This window comes from Uranotaenia lowii, chromosome 3 (assembly GCF_029784155.1).
Source record: "Uranotaenia lowii strain MFRU-FL chromosome 3, ASM2978415v1, whole genome shotgun sequence".
NCBI classification, from domain to species: Eukaryota; Metazoa; Arthropoda; class Insecta; order Diptera; family Culicidae; genus Uranotaenia; species Uranotaenia lowii.
Window position 1 is genome coordinate 12,041,671 of NC_073693.1, and position 24,980 is coordinate 12,066,650.

General features: G+C 34.2%; 2 protein-coding genes across 4 annotated transcripts in view; one reads left to right on the forward strand and one right to left on the reverse strand.

Annotated features, from left to right (window-relative positions):
- The window catches only part of LOC129750963 (opsin, ultraviolet-sensitive), a 422,334-nt gene that overhangs the window by 362,716 nt on the left and 34,638 nt on the right, over nt 1–24,980 (forward strand). The gene's annotated exons all lie outside the window — the stretch shown is intronic.
- Nucleotides 10,390–11,220, reverse strand: LOC129750971 (uncharacterized). The gene has a single exon (XM_055746201.1). The coding sequence runs from the start codon at nt 11,096–11,098 to the stop codon at nt 10,568–10,570; it is 531 nt and encodes a 176-aa protein (XP_055602176.1). The 5' UTR covers nt 11,099–11,220; the 3' UTR covers nt 10,390–10,567.

Below are 24,980 nucleotides of genomic sequence, written 5' to 3' on the forward strand. Positions count from 1 at the left end.
TTTTGTCATTTTTGTCATTTTTGTCATTTTTGTCATTTTTGTCATTTTTGTCATTTTTGTCATTTTTGTCATTTTTGTCATTTTTGTCATTTTTGTCATTTTTGTCATTTTTGTCATTTTTGTCATTTTTGTCATTTTTGTCATTTTTGTCATTTTTGTCATTTTTGTCATTTTTGTCATTTTTGTCATTTTTGTCATTTTTGTCATTTTTGTCATTTTTGTCATTTTTGTCATTTTTGTCATTTTTGTCATTTTTGTCATTTTTGTCATTTTTGTCATTTTTGTCATTTTTGTCATTTTTGTCATTTTTGTCATTTTTGTCATTTTTGTCATTTTTGTCATTTTTGTCATTTTTGTCATTTTTGTCATTTTTGTCATTTTTGTCATTTTTGTCATTTTTGTCATTTTTGTCATTTTTGTCATTTTTGTCATTTTTGTCATTTTTGTCATTTTTGTCATTTTTGTCATTTTTGTCATTTTTGTCATTTTTGTCATTTTTGTCATTTTTGTCATTTTTGTCATTTTTGTCATTTTTGTCATTTTTGTCATTTTTGTCATTTTTGTCATTTTTGTCATTTTTGTCATTTTTGTCATTTTTGTCATTTTTGTCATTTTTGTCATTTTTGTCATTTTTGTCATTTTTGTCATTTTTGTCATTTTTGTCATTTTTGTCATTTTTGTCATTTTTGTCATTTTTGTCATTTTTGTCATTTTTGTCATTTTTGTCATTTTTGTCATTTTTGTCATTTTTGTCATTTTTGTCATTTTTGTCATTTTTGTCATTTTGTCATTTTTGTCATTTTTGTCATTTTTGTCATTTTTGTCATTTTTGTCATTTTTGTCATTTTTGTCATTTTTGTCATTTTTGTCATTTTTGTCATTTTTGTCATTTTTGTCATTTTTGTCATTTTTGTCATTTTTGTCATTTTTGTCATTTTTGTCATTTTTGTCATTTTTGTCATTTTGTCATTTTTGTCATTTTTGTCATTTTTGTCATTTTTGTCATTTTTGTCATTTTGTCATTTTTGTCATTTTTGTCATTTTTGTCATTTTTGTCATTTTTGTCATTTTTGTCATTTTTGTCATTTTTGTCATTTTTGTCATTTTTGTCATTTTTGTCATTTTTGTCATTTTTGTCATTTTTGTCATTTTTGTCATTTTTGTCATTTTTGTCATTTTTGTCATTTTTGTCATTTTTGTCATTTTTGTCATTTTTGTCATTTTTGTCATTTTTGTCATTTTTGTCATTTTTGTCATTTTTGTCATTTTTGTCATTTTTGTCATTTTTGTCATTTTTGTCATTTTTGTCATTTTTGTCATTTTTGTCATTTTTGTCATTTTTGTCATTTTTGTCATTTTTGTCATTTTTGTCATTTTTGTCATTTTTGTCATTTTTGTCATTTTTGTCATTTTTGTCATTTTTGTCATTTTTTGTCATTTTTGTCATTTTTGTCATTTTTGTCATTTTGTCATTTTTGTCATTTTTGTCATTTTTGTCATTTTTGTCATTTTTGTCATTTTTGTCATTTTTGTCATTTTTGTCATTTTTGTCATTTTTGTCATTTTTGTCATTTTTGTCATTTTTGTCATTTTTGTCATTTTTGTCATTTTTGTCATTTTTGTCATTTTTGTCATTTTTGTCATTTTTGTCATTTTTGTCATTTTTGTCATTTTTGTCATTTTTGTCATTTTTGTCATTTTTGTCATTTTTGTCATTTTTGTCATTTTTGTCATTTTTGTCATTTTTGTCATTTTTGTCATTTTTGTCATTTTGTCATTTTTGTCATTTTTGTCATTTTTGTCATTTTTGTCATTTTTGTCATTTTTGTCATTTTTGTCATTTTTGTCATTTTTGTCATTTTTGTCATTTTTGTCATTTTTGTCATTTTTGTCATTTTTGTCATTTTTGTCATTTTTGTCATTTTTGTCATTTTTGTCATTTTTGTCATTTTTGTCATTTTTGTCATTTTTGTCATTTTTGTCATTTTTGTCATTTTTGTCATTTTTGTCATTTTTGTCATTTTTGTCATTTTTGTCATTTTTGTCATTTTTGTCATTTTTGTCATTTTTGTCATTTTTGTCATTTTTGTCATTTTTGTCATTTTTGTCATTTTTGTCATTTTTGTCATTTTTGTCATTTTTGTCATTTTTGTCATTTTTGTCATTTTTGTCATTTTTGTCATTTTTGTCATTTTTGTCATTTTTGTCATTTTTGTCATTTTTGTCATTTTTGTCATTTTTGTCATTTTTGTCATTTTTGTCATTTTTGTCATTTTTGTCATTTTTGTCATTTTTGTCATTTTTGTCATTTTTGTCATTTTTGTCATTTTTGTCATTTTTGTCATTTTTGTCATTTTTGTCATTTTTGTCATTTTTGTCATTTTTGTCATTTTTGTCATTTTTGTCATTTTGTCATTTTTGTCATTTTTGTCATTTTTGTCATTTTTGTCATTTTTGTCATTTTTGTCATTTTTGTCATTTTTGTCATTTTTGTCATTTTTGTCATTTTTGTCATTTTTGTCATTTTTGTCATTTTTGTCATTTTTGTCATTTTTGTCATTTTTGTCATTTTTGTCATTTTTGTCATTTTTGTCATTTTTGTCATTTTTGTCATTTTTGTCATTTTTGTCATTTTTGTCATTTTTGTCATTTTTGTCATTTTTGTCATTTTTGTCATTTTTGTCATTTTTGTCATTTTTGTCATTTTTGTCATTTTTGTCATTTTTGTCATTTTTGTCATTTTTGTCATTTTTGTCATTTTTGTCATTTTTGTCATTTTTGTCATTTTTGTCATTTTTGTCATTTTTGTCATTTTTGTCATTTTTGTCATTTTTGTCATTTTTGTCATTTTTGTCATTTTTGTCATTTTTGTCATTTTTGTCATTTTTGTCATTTTTGTCATTTTTGTCATTTTTGTCATTTTTGTCATTTTTTGTCATTTTTGTCATTTTTGTCATTTTTGTCATTTTTGTCATTTTTGTCATTTTTGTCATTTTTGTCATTTTTGTCATTTTTGTCATTTTTGTCATTTTTGTCATTTTTGTCATTTTTGTCATTTTTGTCATTTTGTCATTTTTGTCATTTTTGTCATTTTTGTCATTTTTGTCATTTTTGTCATTTTTGTCATTTTTGTCATTTTTGTCATTTTGTCATTTTTGTCATTTTTGTCATTTTTGTCATTTTTGTCATTTTTGTCATTTTGTCATTTTTGTCATTTTTGTCATTTTTGTCATTTTTGTCATTTTTGTCATTTTTGTCATTTTTGTCATTTTTGTCATTTTTGTCATTTTTGTCATTTTTGTCATTTTTGTCATTTTTGTCATTTTTGTCATTTTTGTCATTTTTGTCATTTTTGTCATTTTTGTCATTTTTGTCATTTTTGTCATTTTTGTCATTTTTGTCATTTTTGTCATTTTTGTCATTTTTGTCATTTTTGTCATTTTTGTCATTTTTGTCATTTTTGTCATTTTTGTCATTTTTGTCATTTTTGTCATTTTTGTCATTTTTGTCATTTTTGTCATTTTGTCATTTTTGTCATTTTTGTCATTTTTGTCATTTTTGTCATTTTTGTCATTTTTGTCATTTTTGTCATTTTTGTCATTTTTGTCATTTTTGTCATTTTTGTCATTTTTGTCATTTTTGTCATTTTTGTCATTTTTGTCATTTTTGTCATTTTTGTCATTTTTGTCATTTTTGTCATTTTTGTCATTTTTGTCATTTTTGTCATTTTTGTCATTTTGTCATTTTGTCATTTTTGTCATTTTTGTCATTTTTGTCATTTTTGTCATTTTTGTCATTTTTGTCATTTTTGTCATTTTTGTCATTTTTGTCATTTTTGTCATTTTTGTCATTTTGTCATTCTTGTCATTTTTGTCATTTGTGTCATTCTTTTGTCATTTTGTCATTTTGTCATTTTTGTCATTTTTGTCATTTTTGTCATTTTGTCATTTTTGTCATTTTTGTCATTTTTGTCATTTTTGTCATTTTTGTCATTTTTGTCATTTTTGTCATTTTTGTCATTTTTGTCATTTTTGTCATTTTTGTCATTTTTGTCATTTTTGTCATTTTGTCATTTTTGTCATTTTTGTCATTTTTGTCATTTTTGTCATTTTTGTCATTTTTGTCATTTTTGTCATTTTTGTCATTTTTGTCATTTTTGTCATTTTTGTCATTTTTGTCATTTTTGTCATTTTTGTCATTTTTGTCATTTTTGTCATTTTTGTCATTTTTGTCATTTTTGTCATTTTTGTCATTTTTGTCATTTTTGTCATTTTTGTCATTTTTGTCATTTTTGTCATTTTTGTCATTTTTGTCATTTTTGTCATTTTTGTCATTTTTGTCATTTTTGTCATTTTTGTCATTTTTGTCATTTTTGTCATTTTTGTCATTTTTGTCATTTTTGTCATTTTTGTCATTTTTGTCATTTTTGTCATTTTTGTCATTTTTGTCATTTTTGTCATTTTTGTCATTTTTGTCATTTTTGTCATTTTTGTCATTTTTGTCATTTTTGTCATTTTTGTCATTTTTGTCATTTTTGTCATTTTTGTCATTTTTGTCATTTTTGTCATTTTTGTCATTTTTGTCATTTTTGTCATTTTTGTCATTTTTGTCATTTTTGTCATTTTTGTCATTTTTGTCATTTTTGTCATTTTTGTCATTTTTGTCATTTTTGTCATTTTTGTCATTTTTGTCATTTTTGTCATTTTTGTCATTTTTGTCATTTTTGTCATTTTTGTCATTTTTGTCATTTTTGTCATTTTTGTCATTTTTGTCATTTTTGTCATTTTTGTCATTTTTGTCATTTTTGTCATTTTTGTCATTTTTGTCATTTTTGTCATTTTTGTCATTTTTGTCATTTTTGTCATTTTTGTCATTTTTGTCATTTTTGTCATTTTTGTCATTTTTGTCATTTTTGTCATTTTTGTCATTTTTGTCATTTTTGTCATTTTTGTCATTTTTGTCATTTTTGTCATTTTTGTCATTTTTGTCATTTTTGTCATTTTTGTCATTTTTGTCATTTTTGTCATTTTTGTCATTTTTGTCATTTTTGTCATTTTTGTCATTTTTGTCATTTTTGTCATTTTTGTCATTTTTGTCATTTTTGTCATTTTTGTCATTTTTGTCATTTTTGTCATTTTTGTCATTTTTGTCATTTTTGTCATTTTTGTCATTTTTGTCATTTTTGTCATTTTTGTCATTTTTGTCATTTTTGTCATTTTTGTCATTTTTGTCATTTTTGTCATTTTTGTCATTTTTGTCATTTTTGTCATTTTTGTCATTTTTTGTCATTTTTGTCATTTTTGTCATTTTTGTCATTTTTGTCATTTTTGTCATTTTTGTCATTTTTGTCATTTTTGTCATTTTTGTCATTTTTGTCATTTTTGTCATTTTTGTCATTTTTGTCATTTTTGTCATTTTTGTCATTTTTGTCATTTTTGTCATTTTTGTCATTTTTGTCATTTTTGTCATTTTTGTCATTTTTGTCATTTTTGTCATTTTTGTCATTTTTGTCATTTTTGTCATTTTTGTCATTTTTGTCATTTTTGTCATTTTTGTCATTTTTGTCATTTTTGTCATTTTTGTCATTTTTGTCATTTTTGTCATTTTTGTCATTTTTGTCATTTTTGTCATTTTTGTCATTTTTGTCATTTTTGTCATTTTTGTCATTTTTGTCATTTTTGTCATTTTTGTCATTTTTGTCATTTTTGTCATTTTTGTCATTTTTGTCATTTTTGTCATTTTTGTCATTTTTGTCATTTTTGTCATTTTTGTCATTTTTGTCATTTTTGTCATTTTTGTCATTTTTGTCATTTTTGTCATTTTTGTCATTTTTGTCATTTTTGTCATTTTTGTCATTTTTGTCATTTTTGTCATTTTTGTCATTTTTGTCATTTTTGTAATTTTTGTCATTTTTGTCATTTTGTCATTTTTGTCATTTTTGTCATTTTTGTCATTTTTGTCATTTTTGTCATTTTTGTCATTTTTGTCATTTTTGTCATTTTTGTCATTTTTGTCATTTTTGTCATTTTTGTCATTTTTGTCATTTTTGTCATTTTTGTCATTTTTGTCATTTTTGTCATTTTTGTCATTTTTGTCATTTTTGTCATTTTTGTCATTTTTGTCATTTTTGTCATTTTTGTCATTTTTGTCATTTTTGTCATTTTTGTCATTTTTGTCATTTTTGTCATTTTTGTCATTTTTGTCATTTTTGTCATTTTTGTCATTTTTGTCATTTTTGTCATTTTTGTCATTTTTGTCATTTTTGTCATTTTTGTCATTTTTGTCATTTTTGTCATTTTTGTCATTTTTGTCATTTTTGTCATTTTTGTCATTTTTGTCATTTTTGTCATTTTTGTCATTTTTGTCATTTTTGTCATTTTTGTCATTTTTGTCATTTTTGTCATTTTTGTCATTTTTGTCATTTTTGTCATTTTTGTCATTTTTGTCATTTTTGTCATTTTTGTCATTTTTGTCATTTTTGTCATTTTTGTCATTTTTGTCATTTTTGTCATTTTTGTCATTTTTGTCATTTTTGTCATTTTTGTCATTTTTGTCATTTTTGTCATTTTTGTCATTTTTGTCATTTTTGTCATTTTTGTCATTTTTGTCATTTTTGTCATTTTTGTCATTTTTGTCATTTTTGTCATTTTTGTCATTTTTGTCATTTTTGTCATTTTTGTCATTTTTGTCATTTTTGTCATTTTTGTCATTTTTGTCATTTTTGTCATTTTTGTCATTTTTGTCATTTTTGTCATTTTTGTCATTTTTGTCATTTTTGTCATTTTTGTCATTTTTGTCATTTTTGTCATTTTTGTCATTTTTGTCATTTTTGTCATTTTTGTCATTTTTGTCATTTTTGTCATTTTTGTCATTTTTGTCATTTTTGTCATTTTTGTCATTTTTGTCATTTTTGTCATTTTTGTCATTTTTGTCATTTTTGTCATTTTTGTCATTTTTGTCATTTTTGTCATTTTTGTCATTTTTGTCATTTTTGTCATTTTTGTCATTTTTGTCATTTTTGTCATTTTTGTCATTTTTGTCATTTTTGTCATTTTTGTCATTTTTGTCATTTTTGTCATTTTTGTCATTTTTGTCATTTTTGTCATTTTTGTCATTTTTGTCATTTTTGTCATTTTTGTCATTTTTGTCATTTTTGTCATTTTTGTCATTTTTGTCATTTTTGTCATTTTTGTCATTTTTGTCATTTTTGTCATTTTTGTCATTTTTGTCATTTTTGTCATTTTTGTCATTTTTGTCATTTTTGTCATTTTTGTCATTTTTGTCATTTTTGTCATTTTTGTCATTTTTGTCATTTTTGTCATTTTTGTCATTTTTGTCATTTTTGTCATTTTTGTCATTTTTGTCATTTTTGTCATTTTTGTCATTTTTGTCATTTTTGTCATTTTTGTCATTTGTGTCATTTTTGTCATTTTTGTCATTTTTGTCATTTTTGTCATTTTTGTCATTTTTGTCATTTTTGTCATTTTTGTCATTTTTGTCATTTTTGTCATTTTTGTCATTTTTGTCATTTTTGTCATTTTTGTCATTTTTGTCATTTTTGTCATTTTTGTCATTTTTGTCATTTTTGTCATTTTTGTCATTTTTGTCATTTTTGTCATTTTTGTCATTTTTGTCATTTTTGTCATTTTTGTCATTTTTGTCATTTTTGTCATTTTTGTCATTTTTGTCATTTTTGTCATTTTTGTCATTTTTGTCATTTTTGTCATTTTTGTCATTTTTGTCATTTTTGTCATTTTTGTCATTTTTGTCATTTTTGTCATTTTTGTCATTTTTGTCATTTTTGTCATTTTTGTCATTTTTGTCATTTTTGTCATTTTTGTCATTTTTGTCATTTTTGTCATTTTTGTCATTTTTGTCATTTTTGTCATTTTTGTCATTTTTGTCATTTTTGTCATTTTTGTCATTTTTGTCATTTTTGTCATTTTTGTCATTTTTGTCATTTTTGTCATTTTTGTGATTTTTGTCATTTTTGTCATTTTTGTCATTTTTGTCATTTTTGGCATTTTTGCCATTTTTGTCATTTTTGTCATTTTGTGAAAAAAAAAATCAGATTTTACATTGCTAAGGTTTTTCCAACTTTCTTTTTTTTATGTATTTTGTTTCTTTTCTGCGTTTAAAATTAGTATCATATTGTTATCGGTTCAAAAGCAGTTGTGATGATCTCTGAGTTTTATCATTGTGTTGGAGCTATTTGTATTATCCACTTTTTTATAATATAATTTTTTTAAGATTTTTTTTCGTTTCATAATAAGTTTGCAACAATCACGACATTAAAAATGTACCCGCAATTTTCCGCTGTATATTTTTTCCTCAATATACAGGATTTTATAATAATCAACAGTTGAAAATCGTTTTACTGGAGAAACAAATAAATGGGGGGCCCCTTTTGGGATTAAGTCGTATTTTAACAACAATTCTTTGAAATTTGTGTGTTTTGTTTGTTTATATGTACGTTTTCCTTTATATTTTTACATCCTATTTTACATTGAATTTTTCTTATTTTGCAGCTTTTTGAGATCATTTGTTTTTTTTTTCAAAAAATTTCTAGACACTTTTCGAATTTTCCATAATTTTGATAACAGTTTTGATTAATGTATTTTTTCTACGTTTTTAGCCGTTTAAACATTTATACACATTTGATTAAATTTGTTCAGTTGTTGTTTTTCAGAAATAAAAAACTTAACTGTAAAGGAATTTTAAACGTTTTTTTTTACTGCACAACTTTTATGTGAGATTTTATTTTTATATTTGATTCCATGAACGCGTCTTAACCGACAGTTTGAACAAACCATTAAATTTTGAGAAGCTATATTCTACACAAGGGGTTGGTTAAATATATTTTTAAAATATGCTAATATTCTGTGTACCTTTGATTTTACTTTTTTCATCTAAAATTAGGCCGGAACAAATTCTAAAATTTCCTTTTGTAACTTGGAGTTGAAACATCACGAGGGGAAGATAATGAACAAAAATCCAAATTTTTAATAAATTGGAACATATCGAACAAAAGCATGCATGCATTAAACTTGAAAAATCTCGAATAGAAAAGGTTATACAAATCCTATTCTTCACTGTTTGATTTTCACTCTTTCACAATAGTTTAAATTTTCGAAAAATTTATCAAATTTTTCTATAAAATGCCTTAAACTTTATTTATTTCCCCTTTTCCTGATATTCGGAAAAATCGAAGGGGGGGGGGGGGGGAGGGGGGCATTTCACAGAAGAAGAAATTGAAATTTTTATCCGGCCTTACTCTGTGTTTTAAAACAAAATTTTAGAAATATGGATGTTTGCTTAAAACTTTGTGGAATATGTTCGAGTCTAATAAAGCAAGGTATAATATAGAATTTTTTTTCGGTTAAGTTTAATTCGTCATGAGTTTTTCCGGAACCACACCTGATCTAAATACCTACTATAATAAACTTCAATCCAAAATCACAACTGTTCTTCCCCAAATTCCATCCATAAGGATTCATCATGTTGATTCAGTTTTATTTAAATATTAATTTCCCCTCGCGCCGCGAAGACCGTGCCAGACTTACCAATCCAGATCCACCGTCCGCCACTGCCGTCACCACCATAGGAAACCGCAAAAACCACTTTAGTCCTAGCTGGCATCCATTAAACATAAGCTCCCACTTTAACACATTCCCAGTGAAAGATGTGCGAAAAACGCTCGCCCAGTCATTAAATTCCAGTTTTTTTCGGTCTCTAGTGCAATTTGTCACATGGCGCGTTTTTATGGTTTTACAAACACTTGACGGAATACCCAGAAAAACTTTGTCAAAACCCCAAACAACAGAGACAAAGTGCCGACGGACGAAAGGAGAAAAAAAGTAGCGGTGCATCCGGAGTCAGCAGTAAATGTCCTCTTTCATATTACACACCACAGCTCAGCGTCGTACGTCCGACTATTTTTCTGCATTTTCTCTCATTTTTCTCAGAATTTTTCCGTGCGAGTCACCCGAATTTAAGGTAAATGTTGGTGTTTTTTTTTTTGCGTGGGCACTGTTGTCAAAGAGGGACGTTTATTTTTTCTAGCGCCCTCAAAACGGAAACTGTATGCACTACCAACTCAGTGAAGTGACCCGGTTTTTCCCGAAGTTCACAAAGAAGCACAACAAAACATTGTGCTCGCTAAAACACAAATGAAGGCCGCAAATTCCAAGTTGCACCCAAACAGCCCAGCGAGCGAGCATCCGTTTCCCGGTTGCTTTTCGTTTGTTGTTGGCGCCATCTTGAAAGCATGGCTTTTGCTTCACGTGTTTTCTGGTTGACTGATGCGGTGCAGTTTTCAATTTCTGCATTTGTGGATTTCAATTTTTGGGATTTCTTTTTCGATTATTTTGAGTGAAAAGATTAGGAAAATTTAGATTTAGCTTGCTTTTTATTCAATTTGTTAATGCTATCTTATCTAATTTAAAAATAAATAATCTAGATTATCACTTCGTCAGGTTGAGACCACTTTAATCCCACAAATGACTCATACATTCACTCAAGCACTCGCATCGCATCGAACCCTCACATGCAATCATACACCCCCAACTTAATGCTGATTTTGTCCACTGATGGCACACTCCTTGTTCACGGCCAGTTCCAGGGCCGATTCCAGGGTCAGGTTTTCGTTCTCTTCGCACAATCGGTCCATAATCTGGCCACTTCGCAGTCCAGTGACGAACTTGTCCAGCAAAATGGCTTCCAGATTCTCACCGAATTTGCAGTCAACCGACAATTTCTTGAGCCGTCCGAACCACTGGGTCACATTCTCGTGTCCCTCCTGGCGACTGTTGTAGAAGTTGGTTCGCTCCCGGAAGACGGCCACCTGGGGGCTGTACTGTTTCCGGAGCAGGGCACACAACTCATCGAAGGTCTTGTTCTTCGGGAGCACCGGGTGGCACAGATCTCTCAAGGTCTTGTACGAATCTCCTCCGATGACCGAGATCAGCAGGGCCACCCGCTTCGTTTCCAAGATGTCATTAACCTCGAAAAACTGCTCCAACCGTTCCTGGTACACGTTCCAGTCATCGACCGAACCGCAGAACTCCGGAATCGAACCAATCATATTCTGACCGACCATTTTGATTTTATTTGATTCTTCTGTCAAACCGAACTAAGGTAATCTAGCAATCTTTGCTTTCGAATTCGAAGCGACGACGACTGACTACGAGTAGGACTAACCGAATGGTAGCAGGCGTGGAAGGAAAAACGCTTTTATAAGCACCTACTTTTCAACGTAGTGTTGGTCACTTGATTCGATTTTCCATCCCGACAGTTGGATTTACCATGTGCATGCAATAAGAAATTCATCCACTTTATACGGTTACACTATCCGTACGGAGAGTTCATTTTGCGCCCAGACTGGCGGCCTAATCTGTACACTGTACAGACAGCTACTGAGTTGTGTTGGTAAACACACTCGAGGCGACGCGATGGGGATTCCCCAAAAAACTTAGCATCAAGTGCCAAATGAATGTTGGGGCTGTTTTGCTGTCGCTGGGCCGGCCGGTTTTTTTCCCCGTTTCTGTTTTGGTTTGGTGAACACAACATGGTGCAATCGTACCTACCCCGACCCGGTATGAGTAAACAAGAAAACATTAACCTGCCGGTCAATAGGAACGAAATTGAACGCTACTGGTTAGTGATTCATGGAATTGGTCTCAGAAGATAAAATTATAAATATAGATATCGTTCGATCCTATCTTGTCGTACCCTGAATTTATTACTTAACGGTGAACGCGGAATTACGTCATCCGGACGGAAGAATGGAAGCATTTCTTAGGAAGTGAAAATTAGTTGAACCAAAATAAACATTGAATTGGTTATTGTCTTTCATGTTAACAACTAAATTGATTGAGATCTGTCAATTTTTTGTGCTTGCCTAAAATGTTTTCTTCGAAAAGAAAATCCGGTTGTGTCGCTCAACTGAAAAATAAAAATAGATACGTACATCTGTTAAGGTCCAGTTGTAAAGTAAGAAAATTTAAACGCATTAAAAATGACCTCATTCTTATCAGTTTGCAACGACAAGTTTATTGACTGATTGCATAACCGGTCATCACGATTTGTTAACGATTGCAAAATATTTATCTTAGCTTCCATTATCCATTCCGTGCTAAAAATGTGTGTTTCCGTAGAAATTCTTAGTTCAATAAATCATCTCTAATTTCGGATTTTTATGGAATGGCTGACATCTGGTAAATAAACAAGTATGACTCCTGATATCAGACTTACCTTATGGCTTTTAAATTGAGCTCATACTCCTCCACTGCTGACTTCTGGCTTCTTGCTTACTTCTGAAAGCTAACTGTTGATTGTTAATTTCAGACTTCAGACTTTACACATCTCAGTTCTGACTTTTGACTTCTAACTCTCGATCTAACTTCTGATTTCTAAGTTTTAGATAACACTAGTTTACAAAATTTTAAAAAAATCGTGAACTTGATTAGCTGACCATCATTTTTAATGTAAAATCGGGCGCTGAATCCGAAAATGAAATTCAAAAAAATCTCAGTAGAACCGTTTTTGAATTATGCTCCAAATATGAAATTTCGAAAAAATTAAAAAAGTTCTTGTACTTAGATTAAAATATCTCGGACGGCATAACAGTAATTTGAAATCCCTCTTTTGCATATTGAAGGTGAATATGTTTTCTATTGATCATCTGAACATTGTTTTTGTGTTTGACCAACAGTATTGCTAATATTAGTGACTTTATGAGAAAAAAAATTATAAAAAACGCATTTTTTTAGAGAAAATTTTGTTTCAACGAAAGTTTTAGACTCGTTGGTAACATTTAAAAAATCTGATTTTCTTTTGCGCTTAAATGTCAGGTCAAAACAAAGATTTCAAGTGGTTATTTATCAAAATCGGTTGAAAATTGAAGAAGTTATGGCTACTTTACCATAACTGAAATTTTTGGAGTTTTTAATAATTTAACGAACCGCAGTACACTTATCATAGTATAGGAAGAATGAAACATGATAAATCTCACTCGCTTCAAGTCAAAATTATTAATTAGCTTACCAGAAGGTCACATGCCAAGTTTCAGGAAGATCTGACCATAGGGAGGGGTTGCTTAAGTCTCAAACGTGAATAAAATTTTGAGGTATTTTGCCCGGAAGGGACGAAAAATACTGGTTTTTCATCAATAACTTTTTTCATCACTAGCTGATTGTTTTTTATGGTTGATTTTCTTAAAGCCTAAGTTGCGACAAATATTTCACCCGAAGACTGTAAATCGATTGGATTTGAAACAGAAAAGTTATTGCGGTTCAAAGGCCGCAAATTTTGTCCAACTCGCAATGAGTACTTTTTACCCATTGCGTTTTATACGACAATTTTCGACCAAAATACAATCTTTGAACCGCAATAACTTTTCTTCTTCAAATCCAATCGAGTTACAGTCTTCGGGTGAAATATTTTTCGCAACTTAGGCTTTAAGAAAATCAACCATAAAAAACAATCAGCTAGTGATGAAAAAAGTTATTGATGAAAAACCAGTATTTTTCGTTCCTTCCGGGCAAAATACCTCAAAATATTATTCACGTTTGAGACTTAAGCAACCCCTCCCTATGGTCATATCTTCCTGAAACTTGGCATGTGACCTTCTGGTAAACTAATTAATAATTTTGACTTGAAGCGAGTGTGATTTATCATGTTTCATTCTTCCTATACTATGATAAGTGTACTGCGGTTCGTTAAATTATTAAAAACTCCAAAAATTTCAGTTATGGTAAAGTAGCCATAACTTCTTCAATTTTCAACCGATTTTGATAAATAACCACTTGAAATCTTTGTTTTAAATTGACATTTAAGCGCAAAAGAAAATCAGATTTTTTAAATGTTATCATCGAGTCTAAAACTTTCGTTGAATCAAAATTTTCTCTAAAAAACTGCGTATTTTATAATTTTTTTTCTCATAAAGTCACTAATATCAACAATACTGTTGGTCAAACGCAAAAACAATGTTCAGATGATCGATAGAAAACATATTCACCTTCAATATGCAAAAGAGGGATTTCAAATTACTGTTATGCCGTCCGAGATATTTTAATCTAAGTACAAGAACTTTTTTAATTTTTTCGAAATTTCATATTTGGAGCATAACTCAAAAACGGTTCTACTGAGATTTTTTTGAATTTCATTTTCGGATTCAGCGCCCGATTTCACATTGGAAATGACCTTCAGTTTACTGAGTTCAAAAATGCTGTAAACTAGTGTAATTAAGGTAAGTAGATCAATTTTTTATCTTGTTCATCCACCTTCATTGCAGTCAAAAACTTTCTTCCCTTAAGTTTGAGTATATGTTTCGTGCTTTTTTGGAAAAAGTTTCAAATTTATAAAATAGTAGTTACGAATATATTTTTACAGTGAGCAAATTAACCATCAAATTAGTCTTTAAAAATAATCCACCGAGATAATTGCGGAATACGTTGCAAATCATCATCTCCAATAAGACCTCGAACTCTAAGAAAATGTGTGGATAAATTATAGATTTGCGTGAAGTAGTACGAGAACATTCTAAATAAAGACTTTGAATATTTAAATTTCCTATCGACTGGTCCGGTAATGTTGAAAAAGTTTCTCGGCGATTTCAGTCTCAAAAAATCATAAAACGATGTTTATTTACTACATCCGACGTTTCGGCATGTTTATTTTGCCTTTATCAAGGAATCTGGCGAGTTGGAAAAAGTTTACAAAAATTTTAAATTAATTATTGTATCAGCTAATCTTATTCCTTACTTCTAATTGTTTTGATGTTATGAGGACAATACAAAATAAATATTATATAATTAAATGTTGAGGACAATACAGATCAAAAGAGTAAAAAAATGATATAATATACAGCTATGTGTATGTTAAAAACTTTTAAATCTACTTACAGTAATTTTTCGTTTTAATTGTCCAGAATGTTTTTCGAATCTATGAAACTGTCCTGAAGAAAAAGTCGTCTCGTTGTCTGTGGTGTGAAAACCAAAGGGCTGAAAGAGAAGAAAATTTCCGAACTGACATTTCAGTACCGTACTGACGTTTTGGTACCAAAATGCCATTGAAATCAAAGGGGAACTGACGTTCTGGTTCCAAAAAGTCGGTACGGTCTGTTTATATGTGATTTGACAGTTGCTTCAGTCCTTTGGTGAAAACATAGAAAATTGAATGAGCTTTTAAGTTGCGTGCAAGCTTCTATGGAATGTTTTTACTTACTGGCTGAGCGTATGGAAATCTATTGCAACCTAATGATGTTTTCGTTTGGTGATACTTTTTTTAAAAAACTTTTCGAAATGTTATTTAGAAATGAGAACTGTTTGGTTTTCCTGTTCGTTCTTTCGTTAACCACTATCGATTGTTGTTGATTGTTGTGTATGAGATCATCAGTTTTTTTGTTGACAGTGTTAAGCGGGCCATAGACTACACAAATGGCCTGTACAAATTCGATGATTCTACGACGATTGTTTGATCTATGCTCGCCCACACACTATACAAACATTTTTCACGCGAACACAAACGATTGCTGGCGAAAATAGCAACAGCAACAAAAAAAAACAATCTCCACCCCGGCTGGGAGGATGGTTTGTACAAAATATTTCGATCCCGATAGATTTTACTCCAACCGTAGAAAATTATATTGTTTTATTTATCTTCAGTGTTGCTGAATACAACTATTATTTTATTTTATTTTTAATAAATTTGATTTATTTTCTGCATATCCTTCATCTCATCCCTACATTCTGTAATATAAATAAGTTTTTTTCACGTTTAAAGGGGGTCAATTAGACTTACCGGCTATACTCTCTTCTCAGGGGCACCTACGCCTGATTTGGGGTTTTTTTGTTGGCCTGGAGGCGTTTGGGGACGGCCGGTATTAGCAGCTGGGAACCGGTACGCCTCTTAAAACACTGAGGTGTTTCTTTTGTGGTTCTCTGATGGATCTTTTTCTTGAATCACACTGGGTCGCACGATTGGGGCCTTCAACCCTACACGTGCTCTCTATGGCCCCACAATTTCACGGGTTGAGCTTCTTTTGGTGCTCGAGAAACCTCGACCAAACCGAGTTTTGCCACGACGGTTCACGGTGCCACCGTATGGGCGAATTCCGGGGTTATCGCGGCACGTTAGTTGGATTTCGGAGCCTGTCGGACCTTGCGCGCGTTCACGGGCTAACACGTCCTGTCTCTTCAGTGGTTGGCAGGCAAGAGACTGAGACACGGTTTTCTCTCCCCTTTCCGGGGATTTTCTTTTTTTTGGGAGTTCGCAAACTCCATTCGAGACGCAAACTCCGAGATGTTGTGGAGTGCGTTTTCCCAAACAGCGGTTCCCAAGCGTCGTTAACCGCCCCTTTTTTTTACCCCCAGCCCATCTACGCTCTTATTTATTTTGTTTAAACTAATGGGGCATATTAACATGTTACATTAACCCCCGATTCAGAGAAAAAAAAGACGACAAGTATTTTTTTTAAATTAATAAATCAAATAACATGTAACAACATGCAAAAAGAATTAAATAAATACAAATCGAAAATTATTCTAGAAAAGCAAAAAAAAATATTAATTTTAAAAACTACAAAATTACTCTAACACCCCAAAATTAATCAATCTAATTCAAAGTCGTCTGAACTCGGTTTCTTTAGTTAGTCGAGGATTCATCCTGGGGTACGCGCATGTGGGCGACCCCCGTAGTCTAACAACGCCACTACGGTGAGTCTTGGTGGCTAAGGCCACAATATATCGGACAGTTTGAATCCTCGATAAGCCCGATATGAGGGCCACTGGTTGAGATTTATAATGTCCCGCAAATGATGTCAATAAATCTAATATGACCATCCTTCTGTCGTGGTCGGAAAAGTTCGTGAAGTGGATCAACGATTACGGAGTACGCGATATCCGTCCCATCAGGTCAGAAAGGTTAAGCAGATTTGGTCTCGTCCCCACAACCGGAGATCGCCAATTTCCCTATGTTGGCCATCTTTCGTTGAAAAATTCAAATAGTACGATTGACGATCGAGTTTTATTTAATATCTATTAAAACTTAGTTTTATTTGGCCGGCCTTAAAAAAAATCATCTCCTAGCTCAACAATCGCGTGGGTTTTTCCCCTTTTATAACACTCAACCGAAATGGTGAGTTACTAGAGGCAACCATTGCTCACTCACGTGACTGGAGGGTGGAATTTTCCGGAAAAGTCCTTACGATGCTCTCCTAGTGAGAGGCTAATTGGACGGAAACGGAAGGAGTTGCTACTCACCGATTGTTGCTTGCTCTCTCGACAAAAATTTTTGAGAGATTCAACAAGGTAGTAGTGGAATTGCGGGAGAGGTGCCTACTCAATTTAACAACTATTCTAAACAATCAGGGACAAGATTGAGATGGTACTTAGTGAGTGATTTGAAATGTGAAAATATTTACGGTTTGAGATGTTCTGCTGGCCATGTGCCTATGTTGCGTCCTTCCAAATCTTCCAACTCATATGAGCTGGACCCATGCAGTGCAACCACACGACAGGGCAGATACATCGGTGCCAATTTCGCGTTGTAATATTCACCCGCGTTTGATTGTTTGAAATTTCTTCGATAAATACACTGACCGACTTTAAAAGACTCTGGTCGAGACTTTTTACGTAAATTGTAACACTTAGCACTTGTTTCGTAAGCTTTAAGTAAATTCTTTTTCACTATATCGTATATCTCTTCTTGGCTGGTAAACGGTGGATAATGTGCAACACGAGACCCCATAGTGGTCATATCACCTCTTATTCACAACTCCTATCTCTACCTCCCCGCGGTGCCGGCTGGGGTGCGAGTAACCTAAGCGGAGATCGGGTACCCAACCCCGGTGGATGCTTTGGTCGCATGCAGACTGAGAAGGTGGCCGTACGCGTCTGTTCCCCAGGTCAGGGGCGGCGTGCAACAACAACCGAGCGTCTGTTCTCCAGGTCAGGGGCGGCTCAAACAGCGTCTGTCTTGCAGCAAGCGGCTGAATTTATGAAATGCGGCTCCCGCCAGCTAAGTCCAAGATGGCAGCCCCATCGCGGGATAGGGACTTTAGGCTAACAACCTACTGCTCCTGATATCTTGTATTGTTACAGAAACTGAGATAAGAAATAACCGAATTGGAACTTTGGCAACAACTTTTAGCATGAAAACACGGACTAGAATTGGAACTTGGAATGTTTTGACCCTTGCCCAGCCAGGAAAGCTGGCTCAACTTGCTAGAGAAGCTAGCCGCCTCAAGCTAGAGATATTGGGACTGAGCGAAGTCCGTTGGCCTAACACTGGAGAACACAAGACACAGTCCGGGCAAGTACTGCTTTACTCTGGCATACGAGGAGAACATGCTACTCGGGAACGAGGAGTTGGTTTCCTGTTAAGCCCGCAGGCCCATGCGGCTCTCATAAGATGGGAACCGATAAACGAAAGAATAATCGTAGCCAGATTCAGAACACGGGTTAGAAACCTTACAATGGTCCAGTGTTATGCGCCAACTGACGTTGCCGATTTGCAGGAGAAAGAGCAGTTTTACAGTCAATTGAACAGCGTGGTTGAGAGAATTCCGAAGGGTGACATTCAAATCCACTTAGGCGACTTCAACGCAAAGATTGGCTCCGATAATCAGGACTTTGAGCGCATCATGGGGCGCCATGGTCTAGGACAGATGAGCGAAAACGGAGAGCTGTTTGTAGAATTTTGTGGCAACAACAACATGGTGATCGGTGGATCGCTCTTCCCCCATCGACCAGCACATAAGGTCACTTGGGTATCCCGAGATGGCCGAACCGAAAATCAAATTGACCACATCTGCATCAGTCGAAAATGGAGAAGGAGCCTTCTTGATGTCCGCAACAAACGAAGCGCAGACATTGCATCCGACCATCACCTCGTCCTTGGCGAGATACGACTGAGGGTTGCGCGTGTCCAACGGCGCGAGGAGAAAGTCGGGTGTCGATACGACGTCCGCCGGTTGGAGAATCCAGAGGTGAAAAGGGCATACGTTGAACAGCTAGAATCCCGAGCCTCGGAACTGCCGACAGACGGAACAGTCGAAGAACAGTGGTGTGGAATCAAGAATGCCTTTACCACGACGAGCCATGGTACTCTCGGTAAAGTTTGTGGAAGACGAAGTGAATGGATGTCGGATGAAACCTGGAGGATGATCGATGATCGGAGAAAGGCGAAAGTCGGAATTGAGCAGGCATGTACCGGGTCAGCCAAAGCAGCCGCCCGCTTACGATATGCGGAGCTGGAAAAGGCAGTTAAACGAGCTTGTAGACGAGACAAGAGAGCCTGGACAAACTCCCTAGCCGAAGAGGGAGAAAGAGCCGCCGCCATTGGAGATATCCGATTATTATATGATATTTCTCGCCGCCTTAGTGGTGCAAGGACTAATGCAAGAATGCCGCTGAAAAACCGAGCAGGTCAGCTGCTGACAGATCGAACAGATCAGCTCAAGCGTTGGACTGAGCATTTTGATCAACTTTTCCGAGTTACAAATAGCAATGGCCAACAGAACCCGCAGCTCGAGGCGCCCACAGTAAGTCGCATTAATGGCGTCAACTCGGAAGCGCCCACGCTGGCTGAAATAGAAGCGGCAATCAAGGACAGGAAATCCAACAAAGCGCCTGGAATCGATTGCATTCCTGCTGAAATGCTCAAAGCCGACCCTGCCTTGTCATCACAAATGTTGCACCGTCTTTTCGCTGACATTTGGGATACTGCAACATTCCCGGCCGACTGGATGCAGGGTATCCTCGTAAAGGTCCCAAAGAAAGGAGACCTAACAGAGTGCGGTAACTGGCGTGCCATAACTTTGATCTGTACAACCCTTAAAGTACTCTGCAAAGTGATCCTGAACAGGATCCAGGAGAAAATCGACGCTACACTCCGACGGCAACAAGCTGGATTCCGATCCGGACGATCATGTGTGGACCACATCACAACGCTACGAATAATACTGGAACAAATCAACGAATTCCAGGACTCTCTTCTGCTGGTGTTCGTTGATTTCGAAAAAGCATTTGACCGACTGAACCACGAAAACATCTGGGCTGCTCTTAGACGACGAGGGGTCCCAGAGAAACTAGTCCATCTCATCGAAGCACAGTACGAGGCATTTTCGTGTAAGGTCTTGCACGACGGTGTCTTGTCCGAACCAATCCCGGTAACTGCTGGAGTGAGACAAGGATGTATTTTGTCACCGCTGCTTTTTCTCATCGTAATGGATGAGATCTTGACTGGATCGATTGACTGTAGACCAAACCGAGGATTGCCGTGGAATCCTTCAACCATGGAGCAACTGAACGACCTTGACCTGGCAGACGATATTGTTTTGCTCGCCCAAACACAACAAGACATGCAGAGCAAACTCGACGACCTCACCGAAAGCTCCAAGGCAGCAGGTCTCAAAATCAATGTCGGAAAGACCAAGTCGATGGAAATCAATACAGAAAATCGTTCCAATTTCGTGGTAGCTGGACAACAGGTTGAGACAGTGGAGTGCTTCCAGTATCTTGGTAGCCAGATTACGCCTGATGGTGGTACCAAGAAGGACATCGAAACCCGGATCAGAAAAGCCCGATTTGCGTTTGCGAGTCTCCGAAACATCTGGCGGTCACGCCAGATCTCTCTACGAACTAAGATCCGAATCTTCAACTCAAACGTCAAATCCGTATTGCTGTACGGGTGTGAAACTTGGTGCACATATGCGGTGACGACGCGAAAACTGCAAGTTTTTGTGAATCGCTGCCTGCGGAACATCATCCGCGCTTGGTGGCCTGGCAACTGGATCTCAAACGTTGAACTTCATCGCCGGTGTCATCAAAAGGCGCTAGAAATCGAGATTCGGGAACGTAAGTGGAGATGGATTGGGCACACGCTGCGAAGAGACGAAAACCAGATTTGCAGAGAGGCGCTTGACTGGAATCCAGATGGGCATCGAAGAAGAGGCAGGCCCAAAAGCTCGTGGCGGCGAAGTCTAGCCGCTGAAATCCGCACAGTTGACGAGAACCTTGGCTGGCAGCAAGTGAAGACGCTGGCTCCGGATCGCCAGCAGTGGAGATCTTTTATCTCAGCCCTATGCGCCGGTCAATCGGCGCTGGACCCTTAGAGCTTAGAGTATATCTCTTCACTGATATTCGAATCATATTCGGGAACATAATCTTCTTTGTGACGCCAGCGGCTATGATCTGGGCCAGTTCTGGCAATCTCATGTTTGTGCGTGACGAAATACGGCGTACAACCGGTAGCGGAATGCACCGTGTTGTTAAACACGTGTTGAATGTCGGCAATTCGGATATCCCAACATCGCTGGTCCTTTTTACAGTACGTGCGAATGGCAGCATTAATGGAACGATTTAGGCGCTCCACTGGATTTCCTTGGCTGTGGTGGCGTGAGGTTGTCCAGTGTTTGACTTCAAATCGTTCCAGTAAGCTTCGAAAATCTTTAGACGTAAAAGTCGTTGCGTTGTCTGTTAACACGATCTCCGTTATCGAGTGTTTTAGAAACCATTCCTCGCGAAGAATTTTGCAAAGATTTCCTGTCTCAACTTGTCGAACTGGATGAAGTTGACACCATTTGCTGAACAGGTCCTGAATCATCAAAATATGCATGAATCCTGATCGACTTTTCGGCAAAGGTCCAATGTAATCCATTGCAACTATCTGCCAGGGGTGATCTGCTATTTTCTGCTTACCCATCAGCGGTACAACCGGCACTGTGGCTGGTTTCGTCTCCTTACACACCGTACATTTCTGAATTAACTTTCGAACTTCTGTTGCCATATGTGGCCAATAATAGCGAAGCTGAAGTCGTGACAGCGTCTTTTCCACTCCGAGATGAAAGCTCATTTCGTGTTCCTGCTTGATTATCTGCGTTCGGGTTTCCGGAGGTGGAACCATTTTCCACTCGAATCGTACGTCATATGGCTCCTCCTCAACGGTCACATACTTCCACAGCTGATCATCTTCGAAGCGAAAATCCGGATACTGTTCTGGGTTTTGCTGAACTTTATTCACTAATTCTTGGAACATTGAACCCTGCACAGCGCAAATGCTGCAGCTCCAAACTCCATCTGCTCCATCGAGATGACGGTTTCCATTTGTTGTTCCGGATGTACTGCAAGGCCGAGGCATCCGTCACCAAGGTAAAGTGGCTGGCTTCTATATAACCCCGAAATTTGTCAATGGATGAAGTGCCGCTAATGCTTCCTTTTCGGTAGCCGAGTAGTTTTGTTGAGCCGAGTTGAGTTTCCGCGAGAAAAAGCTGATCACTTTCTCAGATCCAGCTGGCACCTGCGTTAGTAATCCCGCTACGGCTTTGTCGCTGGCATCTGTCTGGACAACAAACTCTAACTCAAAATCGGGGTTCGACAGAATTGGAGCGGTCACTAATTTCTCCTTGATTTTCCGGAACGCGTCTTCCGCTTCTGGAGTCCATTTCACTAATTTGGGTATGCTGATATGCTCCTCAAAACTATCACTAGCCAGAATTATGTCGTCCAGGTACACGAATACTTGTGGTTCCAGTGCACCGTTTCCCAGAATTCGGTCCATGAGACGGGATAATGTTGCAGGACTGTTACACAGACCGGAAGGAAGGCGGGTGTACTGGAACAAGCCACGTCCTTGGATACAAAACGCTGTCAGTGGTTTTGATTCGCGCGATAGAGGAACTTGTAAGAAAGCATCTTTCAAGTTGATGGTACTAAGGTAACGAGTTTTTCCTCTATCGCGTTATCTTTCTAAACAGAAGTCTCCAAAACACCTAAAATTCACCAAAATTGATATTCGCGAAAATACAAACGAGAGAAACGCGACGTTGGAAAAAATACGTTCGTTCTCGAGCACGGCTTGCTGCGATCCTCGACCCCAAGATCTGAATATTTATCGGAAAAAAATCAAAAAACCCTTGATACAAACTTCTTACGGCATATCCAAAAATCAGAAATATGTGAAAGTTGTTTGCAGATGATTTTCAATTTGGATTTGAGATTGTAGTTTGTAATGTTCAACAATGATGTATTATTCTTTGCAGTAGAAGTTATGATTATTTCGATATTTCGTAGAGCGTTAGGACTTTCTATTAAATTTATTTTGTGTTTTCAGAATCTCCAGTCTTTAAGTTGTTTATAGATCGTTAATTTTTCGTTAATCGCCGCGAATGTGTGTTTTAAAATGCGTGAGATGTTTTTCGTAAAAAATGGTCAATACATTTGGAAGCTATTATGAATTGTAAGTACATTTTCGTACTCGATTCTCATTCTGTTCCTGTATTCTGACTATCAACAAATCTGAAAAGTGATTGAATGTTTTGAAAATGAATTCTTAATCTGATTATTGAGCTTTTTTTCTATTCAATAGAAGCTAGCACTCTGATCTGGAAGCCTCAAAATTCATTCTGGGTCTCTGTATTTTCCTAATTTTGCAGGAATCTGACTGCTTGCTCTTATTTAAAGCTATGATCATTTAGTATCCGGGCACTTCCTCTCGGAAATAGCAGATATGACAGATGTGTTCTGATGAACCAGGAAATTTATGTTAAAAACGAATTTAAGAGGTCAAATTCTTCGAGATACTTACTCATAAAAAGGTTCCAACCAGATTCGCGTTGCTTTTTTCAGGTGAATTTGTGTAAAATATCACGATTATTGCAAAGGTTTTGCATCCTTGGTAAAAATAATAGATCAATACATGCCTGAAAAAAGTGTGCAAAGATTAAAAAAAAAATTTATGATAAAGTAAGAGTATTTCTTGTGATTAATGATAAATCTTTTTTTTATTCTTTTTTTTTATAATTAAATGTCAAATTAACACCTTCATTTCCTCCATAGAAAGTTTTTCGATGAAATGAATAGTTTTTCTTTCGATTGCTTTGTTTCAGAAGAATTATTCAACCAAGTAGGCTCGCTACACATAATAGAGAGAAAATTTTCATGTTTTTGAAGTGTTGATCCCAAACTTTTGGCCGGCAGTGTAAGTGTCCAGTTCTTTTATTTGTTTCAGTACCTTAGGCCAGATGTGAAAGATTCTGACACATAGAAATACTTAACTTTTTTCGAATAATATCACTGTGGAAAGACACCGTAAAAGAGAAAAAAAACATTGAAATTCTAGTTTTCAATCAATGACTGCCTTTCTGAAATTATTTTTCAATTTCACAATTCGTCGAAATTTGGCTCTAAAATTCACATAAAAAATTTTTTTGACACCTATCGTTCAGTGTATGAGGTGTAAAAACGTCAAGCAGTATTCAAGCAATTGCAATACAAAAATATTCATATTCCTTTGGAAACATAGGAGTGAAAATGTTCTTCTGAAAATTAAAACTTTACTTGTAGATAATCAATAAAGAATACAGAGAAAAGTCTAGTTTATACAACTTATCATATTTGACATGAATAATATCATTCAATTTAAATGTTTTTTTTTTTTTCAATGAAACAAATACAAACTGTCGAATCCTAGCTATTTTACCCTTTTAGGATTATTATTCTTTCTCATCTCAGTTGGTCGAAGCTGGTATCAAACTTAATTCCTTTGAATAAATTCCACCCCATTCATTGCTTTTGAAACTGACTATCGTAGATGAGAGCCATTATGCACTTTTTTTTTGCTCAATAATGTGTCACTTATTTTGCGAGATAAATCGTTCTTTTGTTTCGAAAACAGTTTGACTGACATTCGCCGGAAATCACTGGGTACAGATTGTGAACGGAAATATAAGCATTTTGATTTTTTCATACCCTCCTGCGATGATGATCCAATCTTCAGTTGTCACAATTCGACACCTGGATGAAAGCCCCCGATAACGAATCAGCAAATCCAGCGTTCATAATGTGTTGCGAGTTATTGGTATGTTTTTCTAGTTCAAGATATCCACAGAAATGGAAATTTTCTCGCAATTGAGCTAACTGGTTATGAAATTCATTAAAGAAAAAATCTTGGATGTGACAATTGATGATTGTATTGACCCC